Consider the following 12,161-nt stretch of genomic DNA (forward strand, 5'->3'; position numbering starts at 1 on the left):
ATAGCGGAGGAAAAAGCTCTTTTTCCTACTACCCTACTAGATTCTCCAGCTGAGACCCAGTAAATTGGACTAACAAAAAGAAAAAAGCATACACATTTATTTAATATGTTTTAGGGACACAGGAACCTTCATAAGGAAATGAAGACCTGAGGAACAGTTAAACCTGATCAGTTTTATACTAGGTTGGGTGAAGAGTGGAAAGTTGTAGAAAGACATGAGAGACCAAAGGGTCTGAGCTAAGGGTAGTAGACTGGGAGGAACTTAGCAAGGCCTGTTTGTTTCCATTTTTCTTGGCTTCCCTCCATCTTTGGAGTAAGGCTGCTCCTTTCCTCGAGATATAAAGAAGGTGCCTCTCACCTGAGGATCTCAGGACCTGCTCCAGAGGGAGGTCAGAGTTCTTCCTGAGTCTGCCATTTCTCAGTATGCACCTACCTTTTTTTATATGTTGAAAATGGTGATGTATCTCTGAATATTTTTCATTTTTTGAGCAGAAAGACCTTCATATATTTACCTCTGCATCCCTAGAACTATGGACTTTGGCAAATTGTTGGCATTCAGATGTTCATTAAATAAATTACCATTCTGTATCTTCTACTTGAGTAAAAATCTGAGTGGTGACTTACATTTTATTTTTTCTTATTATTTGTCATACCTTTAGGACTCATATGGTTTTAAGATTGATTATTGGACTAAGTGTGTTGTATTTAAACCACATTGACAGATGGATTTGTATTGATTTACTTTTCCCCCCATTAGATAAAGAGTCCTTTTACCCACTGATAGATGTGAATTGGTGGGTGGACAGTGCAGTGATTTTGGCTCGCTGCTCTGGTGCTTTGACTGTTTCGTCGGTGAAAACTTTGAAGAATTTACTGGGAAAATCCTGTGAATGGTTTGAACCATCCCCTCAAGTCACTGCTACCCATGATGGGGGGTTTTTAATTTTGGAGGTAAGGCTTTCCCTTTTAAAGCAATCAGTGTGTTTGAGAGTAAACATTTATTACCCCCAAAATCTAAATATCTGATTTTAATTTTGGTTATCCCATTATTTAATCTTGTCTTTAAAAAGAAAAATTTGTTAATGGAATCAGAACTTGGGTGCAGCATAAAAAAGATCTATTGTTTAGACAATTTAAAAAATTGCATTTGTATAAGAATGAAGAACATTTATAGTCATTTTGCTCTCTGTAAAGCATTTCTTCCTCATTGACATGATAGCTTTTCTCTTTTCCTGGATTAGTTATCTTAAAAATATAAATAATATCACTACCTAAGAAATACAGTCTTTAACCTATTCCTATGAAATATGACAGCTTAAAACTTTTGGTTCTTTTATTAAGAAAAACTTGTTTATCATGACAAAAAATTTGAAAAGAGGCTAATATCTTAAAGTTATGTTTTGGTCATTTAAAATTATTTTAAGTCTTTCAAGGTAATGGCCTTCAATAGCCTTCACTTCAGTGCAGACTGACAAATGTCTTCTACCCTTAAGTTTGGTACCGAGTCTAAAGATGTTCTTTAAAGAGAACCAGGGCTTAAAATCGAAGGCAACTCTGTTAGGTCTGGAATGAAAGTTATCTTTAACAGGCAGCCTTCAGACTCAGAACTTTGTGAAGACATTGTTTAAAAGCTGGGGGAGGAGGAGGAGCTATTCTTGATAAAGCAAATAAATACCTTCATGTTCATGTTGCTAAATAGATGGAAAAAAATCATCTTTTCACAGCAGGTACAAAAATATCAAAAAGAAAGAAATTAACATTCTCAACTCCTTTATTTCCCTAAAATAATTACCAGGTATATATTTTACAAGACCGTATTAATGACCTATTATTAAAACAGGCTTTAGTTTTAGAGATTTGGAGCCAATAACTTCTGTGCATATTTCTGGAGCTATTGATGTAAATATATAGCATTTGTTGTTGGGTTTCTTTGAATTCCATTCTTAGTTTTAATCCCACGGCTGATGTAATGAATCAAACCAGAGTAGAATTAAAAATATTTTTCTCATTGGCTCTAAAAACTTATCTTTAGTTCCTCACTATTCATTCAACATCTCCTTTTTCAATTCAGTGCGAGATTAAACTTGCCCCCAAACGATCTCGTTTGGAGACGAGGGCGGGAGAAGAAGGTGAAGGAGAAGAGGATTCGGATTCCGATCCGGAAATGTCTGCCAAGGCTCGCTACTTCGGTTATATAAAGCAGGGCTTGTACTTAGTGACCGAGATGGAGCGGTTCGCACCAGCCCGGAAACGCCCGCGAACCATTACTAAAAACTACCGCCTGGTGAGCCTGCGGTCTACGACCCCAGAGGAGCTCTACCAGAGGAAGGTGAGGGTGTCCCCTTACTGTCCACGGTCACAGCATCAGATTTGATTTGCCTCTATTGAGAAAAAAAACTATTTTTTTTAATAAAGGAAGAAATTTAAAGAGGGATTGTTATTCTCGTTGACATCTTAGCCATGTCAGTATGATAAAGCTGCTGAGAATAATGCTGGTCTTTGTGCCTGAGCAGTCACAGTAAGGGCAGTGGATGGGAGGTGAGTTCGTGGGGACCGATTGTCCACTTGGTGGCTCTGCCCAGGTGTTCGCTCCACTTCGTGGTGGCCTTCAGCTCTCACTTCTTCTGTGTTGAAGTACAGCCGTCTCCTCAGACTGCAGCAGATGAGGGAAGCCCTGCAGACTTGCTTTCTAGTCCAGGGTTTGCTTGGGAAGCAGATTTGATCAACACTGAGTATGCCACGTGTTTGTGCTGCAGTGTCACAAGCGGAGTCCTGGACGAGGAGTCGGGCCGCCCTGCTCGTCCTAGTTTTGCCATTTTACTTTATAACCATGGGTATTTCACCTCTGTTTCTCATCTTTCTGTTAAAGCGCTTAAAAGAAATACTTGATCTATCTGCCCCTGGTCATGTTTGTGACCTTCTGGTGCCACAGTGCACATGAAGGTGGTTAGGAATGACCTACGCTGTCATCATTCATTCTATCATCATATTGACGCTGCAGACTGCTCGGTAATGTCACATTCCTGTTCCATTTCCTTGTCCAAAGATCGAAAATGAAGAGTATGAGGAAGCCTTGTCTCTGGCTCAGACCTACGGCCTGGATACTGACCTGGTGTATCAGAGGCAGTGGAGGAAGTCAGCTGTCAACATTGCTTCAATTCAGAATTACTTGGTATGTTTAAAATTTTTGGTAACATGCAGTAAAATTCAAACTTACGGAATAACTTTTGGCTGTAGGGCTTCATATTGGAGTACTTTTCACTGCTGACTTTTCTATATGAAGTGTTTTATTCTACCTTGAAAAATTATCTTATCAGGTTCTGTCGGCCCTGCAGCTGGACGTTGGTGCAGAAGACATGTGACCAAATATTCACTGATAAACCAGCCATCTGCCTGGTCTTGGCCTAATCCTTTCCCTTCATCTACCTCAGTTAACCTCTGTTCACCTCCATCAGTCAGGGTCCTGTCAGAAGTCAGGAACCACACAGTAATTTGAACAGGAACAGTTTTAATATGGAGAATTACTATTTTCTAGTAACGAGAGATTAACTATATGAGGGCAAAGAGATCTCTAAGGAACACCCTGGGGCTGAACGGAACGTACCCAAGGAGGGAGCAAACTCGGAAGGGAGGGCTCCCCCTGGGCTGGGATCCAGGCTTCATTGGACAAAGAGTGGCTGCAGCACATTGGACGGAAGGGCATTCTCTGGAATGCCTGAGGCCACGGCTGGCCCATAGCAGCCAAGGCTGGCAGGCAGGGAGAGGTGGGATGGGTGGGCCAGCTGGATGCCTGTTGCTAGGGTGGCCGTGAACTGAGGTTGGGGGGTCGGGAAACCCCAGGGGCTGCTAAGTAGGGAGCCCCCCGCCAGCATGAAGGCTGGTAGATAAGGAACCGTGGCCAGGACTGAAAAGGAAAAAATTCCCCCCAGAGTGTAGGCGAGCCTAGTTTAGGGAGCTTCCCCTTCAGGTGTCTGGGAGGGTTCGCTGGGGAGGAATCTGTCCATGGGACTGCAGCTGACACCAAGTGGGAAGTTGTCCTCCAAAGGAGGGAGGGGGAAGTAAGCACCACCTGATGTCGCCTGCCGGCATTGCCAAGACAGAGGAGCGGGAAGAACAGAACCAGCGCACATGTGGACCAGAGACCAGAGCCTCTTCCTCTGCAGTGGCCTCCAGCGCCCTCTGGTGACAAGGCTTAATATCGTGTCAGCCGCAAATGGGAAAGGCTGTTTATCCCATAGCTGGCTCTGAAGAGTGCTTTTAAGGCTGAGAGGCAATAAATAGATAACTGTCATATCGAGCTTGCCAAATACCCCCTTTTTGCTTAAATCCTACAGTTAAATCCTTCCTGCTATGTGCTGCCACAGTTAGAGTTACTATGTTGGCTGTTTATTTGAATCATTGGCACCTTTGTAAGCAAGTAGTTGGACTCATACATACCTGTTTTTAGAAGGTGCTGACTTCTCATGTGACATTTAGGAAGGCAAATACCTTTGCATTTAGGAATATTCTAAGAAGTGTTGGGAAATATTCATGGTAGTTGTTTTCCCTAAAAATTCACGTACATGAGTAATTAAAAATAAATCAAAACGTAATCTGAAAAAGTTGTGTGTAAGAAGTTGATGCTTCAACCAAACAGGAAGATGAACTGTTAATACAAGTAAGATATCAGAGTTGAGAGCGCATGAAAGATTATGAAATAAAGGAAGAAGACAAAGTTGCTTGTATTTTCTTTAGAATATCAGAACAGCAAACCTATATTATCTTTCTTTCTTTTGTGACTCAGGACAGTGAACTCATGAGTTCATGTATATCCACTTAATGGCCTTTTCTGTAACACAGTAGAAAGCAGATTTGGTCTCTGAAGGAGCTGACAAATGTTAGGAGAGACAAATTATGTACATTTTTTATTGGGGGAAATACTTAATTCAGCAAAATAAATAGGCAGTGAAGAGTAAAAGCACTATGCCAGGAATGGTAAAGGGGTACAGGAGTGGCATAAATATGGCCTTCGCTTTCAGGGAGTTTATAATCTTACCGAGAAGACAAGCTTTATGCCTTCATTATAGAAATGACCATGCAAGAAGATTGCAGACAAATGCTGTGGGAACCCAGTGAAGGTAGCAATCCTTATAGACTCTGGTTATGGAAGTCTTCATATAGTGAAGATGTTTTGGGCAGGGGTTTGAAAGGATTCAAAGTAGAGCTAGAAGAGAGGAAGGCATTCTTAATGGGACAAGTTGTATGAGCAAATTAAAAGAAAATGAGCATGACTGATGAGGCAAGTGACTAAATCTGGCTTATTCATTGCTCTATTTTCATGGCACACAAAAAGTACTCAGTAAATATTTCCTGGATGAATGGCTCTGCAAGGAAACCAGTCTGTTGGATCTGAGATTCCATGATGGTGAACATTGGGGCATATTGATTAGAAAGATACATTGATTTGGGTTCAGGTGGGAAACCTTGCCAAAGGCAAGAGACTCCTGCAGTGTCCCAGTTGTTATGTGTCAATGACATGGACTGATACGGAGGCCATAGATGTGGAGAAGGGGATGTGAGTTCAGAGACATTTGAGGAAAGAATTGATATGAAGGAATGTGTAAAGGAATGTGTAGGGTATTAGTCAGATTTTACCCTAAATTTGTATCCACAAGGACTCTTTCTAGGAAAGAGGGCAAGTCAGGAATTTTGAATGGAGTCAGAGGAAGCTGTTGGGAGGGAAGTACACATGGGCCCTTCGTCTTTCCAAGGAACAACATACCATGACTTTTTATGATTAAATTATCATCTGTGCTTTGGAATACATCTCATGGTCAAGTAAATACAGAACCTTGACTTGCTATGCCTCATTAGTTTTTGTTTCAAAGTTAAACGTGTTTGTTACAAGAAGATCAATCTTGCCTTACTTCTTTATTTTCTACTCTTCTATACAGCCCAAATGCAAACTAAAGAGCAACTAAAAAGTTTGGAAAGAGCTTTTTATGTTTCCAAAAAAGAGTACTGAACTTTGTGTTTCAGTGTGTTTCATTAGACGAAGAAAGAAAGCAGTTGGAATCACATGCCCTATACCCAGTCCTAATCACTGCTAGGAAAGTAGCTTTTTAATGTTGAGATGCTCTAGCAGCTGCTTGTGGCCAAGGTTTCAGGTAGCTCTACTCTCTTACGTATAGCTTTATAATTCTAGAAGGCAGGTCTCAGGTCTCAGTTGTCATGATTTCTTTAATGCCTCTGTTTTTTAATTTTCTCTATATCCAGAGTAAAATAAAGAAACGATCCTGGGTTCTTCATGAGTGCTTGGAAAGAGTTCCTGAAAATGTGGATGCTGCAAAAGAACTGCTTCAATATGGATTAAAAGGCACAGACCTGGAGGCTCTTTTAGCCATAGGGAAAGGAGCAGATGATGGCAGGTTGGTTCCGGAAAGATGTGGGTAGAAGTAAAGGTGACTTTGTGAAAACTTTTAAGCTGAGACATTGGAAAGGGTAAACTTTTCTGTATTTAGGTTATTCTGCAATAAAGCAGTTGCCTTTGGTTAATGCTTTTTTATCTGAGGTCAGTTTTCTTTCCTTTAAGTTAAATACGTTTACATATGATAGCTTGATGCTAAGGAAAGAGCAAATTCTACAAACATTTGTTGAATGCTGGCTGTTTCTAAGCTGTGAAGTTAAGGCGGCATGCGCCTAGGTGCGCTTACCGGTGAATTGAACCACTGTAGGCAAGTCTGAGCTTCATTCACTTACTTTATCTGTAGCATTGTGTCCTTCTTCAGAGAATTACCTTGATTAAGTTATATATCTTGTGAAAGCACCTCATAAACTTTTTTTTTGAATTTTATTTTATTTTATTTATTTTTTTAAACAGCAGGTTCTTATTAGTTATCCATTTTATACATATTAGTGTCTACATGTCAATCCCAATCTCCCAGTTCATCCCACCATCACCACCACCCCCCACCACCTTCCCCCTTTGGTGTCCATATGTTTGTTCTCTACATCTGTGTCTCAGTTTCTGCCCTGCAAACCAGTTGATCTGTACCATGTTTCTAGGTTCCACATACATGTGTTAATATACAATATTTGTTTTTCTCTTTCTGACTTACTTCACTCTGTATTACAGTCTCTAGATCCATCCATGTGTCTACAAATGACCCAATTTTGTTCCGTTTTATGGCTGAGTAATATTCCATTGTATATATGTACCACATCTTCTTTATCCATTCGTCTGTCGATGGGCATTTAGGTTGCTTCCACGACCTGGCTGTTGTAAATAGTGCTGCAGTGAACATTGGGGTGCATGTGTCTTTTTGAATTATGGTTTTCTCAGGGTATATGCCCAGTAATGGGATTGCTGAGTCATATGGTAGTTCTATTTTTAGTTTTTTGAGGAACCTCCATACTGTTCTCCATAGTGGCTGTATCAATTTACATTCCCACTAACAGTGTAAGAGGGTTCCCTTTTCTCCACACCCTTTCCAGCATTTGTTGTTGGTAGATTTTCTGATGATGCCCATTCTAACTGGTGTGAGGTGATACCTCATTGTAGTTTTGATTTGCATTTCTCTAATAATTAGTGATGTTGAGCAGCTTTTCATGTGCTTCTTGGCCATCTGTATCTTCTTTGGAAAAATGTCTATTTAGGTCTTCTGCCCATTTTTGGATTGGGTTGTTTGTTTTTTTAATATTGAGCTGCATGAACTGTTTATATATTTTGGAGATTAATCCTTTGTCTGTTGATTCGTTTGCAAATATTTTCTCCCATTCTGAGGGCTGTCTTTTTGTCTTGTTTGTAGTTTCCTTTGCTTTGCAAAAACTTTTAAGTTTCATTAGGTCTCATTTGTTTATTTTTGTTTTTATTTCCATTACTCTAGGAGGTGGATCAAAAAAGATCTTGCTGTGATTTATGTCAAAGAGTGTTCTTCCTATGTTTTCCTCTAAGAGTTTTATAGTGTCTGGTCTTACATTTAGGTCTCTAATCCATTTTGAGTTTATTTTTGTGTATGGTGTTAGGGAGTGTTCTAATTTCATTCTTTTACATGTAGCTGTCCAGTTTTCCCAGTACCACTTACTGAAGAGACTGTCTTTTCTCCGTTGTATATCCTTGCCTCCTTTGTCATAGATTAGTTGAGCATAGGTGCGTGGGTTTATCTCTGGGCTTTCTATCCTGTTCCATTGATCTACATTTCTGTTTCTGTGCCAGTACCATATTATCTTGATTACTGTAGCTTTGTAGTATAGCTTGAAGTCAGGGAGTCTGATTCCTCCTGCTCCATTTTTTTCCCTCAAGACCGCTTTGGCTATTTGGGGTCTTTTGTGTCTCCATACAAATTTTAAGACTTTTTGTTCTAGTTCTGTAAAAAATGCCATTGGTAATTTGATAGGGATTGCATTGAATCTGTAGATTGCTTTGGGTAGGATAGTCATTTTCACAATATCCATTCTTCCAATCCAAGAACATGGTAGATCTCTCCATCTGTTGGTATCATCTTTAATTTCTTTCATCAGTGTCTTATAGTTTTCTGCATACAGGTCTTTTGTCTCCTTAGGTAGGTTTATTCCTAGGTATTTTATTCTTTTTGTTGCAATGGTAAATGGGAGTGTTTCCTTAATTTCTCTTTCAGATTTTTCATCATTAGTGTATAGGAATGCAAGAGATTTCTGTGCATTAATTTTGTATCCTGCAACTTTACCAAATTCATTGATTAGCTCTAGTAGTTTTCTGGTGGCATCTTTAGGATTCTCTATGTATAGTATCATGTCATTTGCAAACAGTGACAGTTTTACTTCTTTTCCAATTTGTATTCCTTTTATTTCTTTTTCTTCTCTGATTGCCGTGGCTAGGACTTCCAAAACTATGTTGAATAATAGTGGTGAGAGTGGACATCCTTGTCTTGTTCCTGATCTTAGAGGAAATGATTTCAGTTTTTCACCACTGAGAATGATGTTTGCTGTGGGTTTGTCATATATGGCCTTTATTATGTTGAGGTACGTTCCCGCTATGCCCACTTTGTGGAAAGTTTTTGTCATAAATTGGTGTTGAATTTTGTCAAAAGCTTTTCCTGCATCTATTGAGATGGTCATATGGTTTTTATTCTTCAGTTTGTTAATATGGTGTATCACATTGATTGATTTGCATATATTGAAGAATCCTTGCATCCCTGGGATAAATCCCACTTGATCGTGGTGTACGATCCTTTTAATGTGTTGTTGGATTCTGTTTGCTAGTATTTTGTTGAGGATTTTTGCATCTATATTCATCAGTGATATTGGTCTGTAATTTTCTTTTTTTGTAGTATCTTTGTCTGGTTTTGGTATCAGGGTGATGGTGGCCTCGTAGAATGAGTTTGGGAGTGTTCCTTCCTCTGCAGTTTTTTGGAAGAGTTTGAGAAGGATGGGTGTTAGCTCTTCTCTAAATGTTTGATAGAATTCACCTGTGAAGCCATCTGGTCCTGGACTTTTGTTTGTTGGAAGGTTTTTAATCACAGTCTCAATTTCAGTGCTTGTGATTGGTCTGTTCATATTTTATATTTCTTCCTGGTTCAGTCTTGGAAGGTTATACCTTTCTAAGAATTTGTCCATTTCTTCCAGGTTGTCCATTTTATTGGCATAGAGTTGCTTGTAGTAGTCTCTTAGGATGCTTTGTATTTCTGCGGTGTCTGTTGTAACTTCTCCTTTTTCATTTCTAATTTTATTGATTTGAGTCCTCTCCCTCTGTTTCTTGATGAGTCTGGCTAATGGTTTATCAATTTTGTTTACCTTCTCAAAGAACCAGCTTTTAGTTTTATTGATTTTTGCTATTCTTTGTTTCTTTGTCATTTATTTCTGCTCTGATCTTTATGATTTCTTTCCTTCTACTAACTTTGGGTTTTGTTTGTTCTTCTTTCTCTAGTTCCTTTAGGTATAAGATTAGGTTGTTTATTTGAGATGTTTGTTGTTTCTTGACGTAAGATTGTATTGCTATAAACTTCCCTCTTAGAACTGCCTTTGCTGCATCCCATAGGTTTTGGATCGTCGTGTTTTCATTGTCATTTGTGTCTAGGTATTTTTGGATTTCTTCTTTGATTTCTTCAATGATCTCTTGATTATTTAGTAACGTATTGTTTAGCCTCCATGTGTTTGTGTTTTTTACGTTTTTTTTCCCTGTAATTGATTTCTAATCTCATAGCGTTGTGGTAGGAAAAGATGCTTGATATGATTTCAGTTTTCTTAAATTTACCGAGGCTTGATTTGTGACCCAGGAGGTGATCTATCCTGGAGAATGTTCTGTGTGCACTTGAGAAGAAAGTGTAATCTGCTGTTTTTGGATGGAATGTCCTATAAATATCAATTAAATCTATCTGGTCTATTGTGTCATTTAAAGCTTGTGTTTCTTATTAATTTTCTGTTTGGAAGATCTGTCCATTGGTGTAAGTGAGGTGTTAAAGTCCCCCACTATTATTGTGTTACTGTCGATTTCCTCTTTTATAGCTGTTAGCAGTTGCCTTATGTATTGAGGTGCTCCTATGTTGGGTGCATATATATTTATAATTGTTATATCTTCTTCTTGGATTGATCCCTTGATCATTATGTAGTGTTCTTCCTTGTCTCTTGTAACATTCTTTATTTTAACGTCTATTTTATCTGATAGGAGTATTGCTACTCCAGCTTTCTTTTGATTTCCGTTTGCATGGAATATCTTTTTCCATCCCCTCACTTTCAGTCTGTGTGTGTCCCTAGGTCTGAATTGGGTCTCTTGTAGACAGCATATAAATGGGTCTTGTTTTTGTATCCATTCAGCGAGCCTGTGTCTTTTGGTTGGAGCATTTAATCCATTCACGTTTAAGGTAATTATCGATACTTATGTTCCTATTACCATTTTCTTAATTGTTTTGGGTTTGTTTTTGTAGGTCCTTTTCTTCTCTTGTGTTTCCCACTTAGAGAAGTTCCTTCAGCATTTGTTGTAGAGCTGGTTTGGTGGTGCTGGTGCTCTTATCTTTTGCTTGTCTGTAAAGCTTTTGATTTCTCCATCAAATCTTAATGAGATCCTTGCCGGGTAGAGTAATCTTGGTTGTAGGTTCTTCCCTTTCATCACTTTAAATATGTCATGCCACTCCCTTCTGGCTTGTAGAGTTTCTGCTGAGAAATCAGCCGTTAACCTTATTGGAGTTCCCTTGTATGTTATTTGTCGTTTTTCCCTTGCTGCTTTCAATAATTTTTCTTTGTGTTTAATTTTTGCCATTTTGATTACTATGTGTCTCGGCATGTTTCTCCTTGGGTTTATCCTGTATGGGACTCTCTGCCCTTCCTGGACTTGGGTGGCTGTTTCCTTTCCCATATTAGGGAACTTTTCGACTATAATCTCTTCAAATATTTTCTCAGGTCCTTTCTCTCTCTCGTCTCCTTCTGGGACCCCTATAATGCGAATGTTGTTGCGTTTAATGTTGTCCCAGAGGTTTCTTAGGCTGTGTTCATTTCTTTTCATTCTTTTTTCTTTCTTCTGTTCCACAGCAGTGAATTCCACCATTCTGTCTTCCAGGTCACTTATCCGTTCTTCTGCCTCAGTTATTCTGGTATTGATTCCTTCTAGTGTATTTTTCATTTCAGTTATTGTATTGTTCATCTCTGTTTGTTTGTTCTTTAATTCTTCCAGGTCTTTGTTAAACATTTCTTGCATTTTCTCAATCTTTGCCTCCATTCTTTTTCCAGGGTCCTGGATCATCTTCACTATCATTATTCTGAATTCTTTTTCTGGAAGGTTGCCTATCTCTACTTCATTTAGTTGTTTTTCTAGGGTTTTATTTTGTTCCTTCATCTGGTACATAGCCCTCTGCCTTTTCATCTTGTCTATCTTTCTGTGAATGTGGTTTTTCTTCCACAGGCTGCAGGATTTTAATTCTTCTTGCCTCTGCTGTCTGCCCTCTGGTGGATGAGGTTATCTAAGAGGCTTGTGCGAGTTTCCTGACGGAAGGGACTGGTGGTTGGTAGAGCTGGCTGTTGCTCTGGTGGGCAGAGCTCAGTAAAACTTTAATCTGCTTGTCTGCTGATGGGTGGGCTGGGTTCCCTTCCTGTTGGTTGTTTGGCCTGAGGCAAACCAACACTGGAGCCTACCCGGGCTCTTTGGTGGAGCTAATGGTGGACTCTGGGAGGGCTCACACCAAGGAGTACTTCCCAGAACTTCTGCTGCCAGTG

At 39.4% G+C, this 12,161-nt stretch overlaps 1 protein-coding gene across 2 annotated transcripts in view; it reads left to right on the forward strand.

Moving 5' to 3' along the window:
* The window catches only part of NBAS (NBAS subunit of NRZ tethering complex), a 345,856-nt gene that overhangs the window by 80,604 nt on the left and 253,091 nt on the right, over positions 1–12,161 (forward strand). For both annotated transcript variants that reach the window (XM_082357496.1, XM_082357497.1), the window contains 4 exons: positions 757–950; positions 2,071–2,328; positions 3,046–3,171; positions 6,255–6,406. In XM_082357496.1, the coding sequence (XP_082213622.1) occupies positions 757–950; positions 2,071–2,328; positions 3,046–3,171; positions 6,255–6,406 (730 nt within the window). The remainder of the gene's footprint in view (positions 1–756; positions 951–2,070; positions 2,329–3,045; positions 3,172–6,254; positions 6,407–12,161) is intronic.

The sequence above is a fragment of the Balaenoptera borealis genome (assembly GCF_965194805.1).
Source record: "Balaenoptera borealis genome assembly, chromosome: 15".
NCBI classification, from domain to species: domain Eukaryota; kingdom Metazoa; phylum Chordata; class Mammalia; order Artiodactyla; family Balaenopteridae; genus Balaenoptera; species Balaenoptera borealis.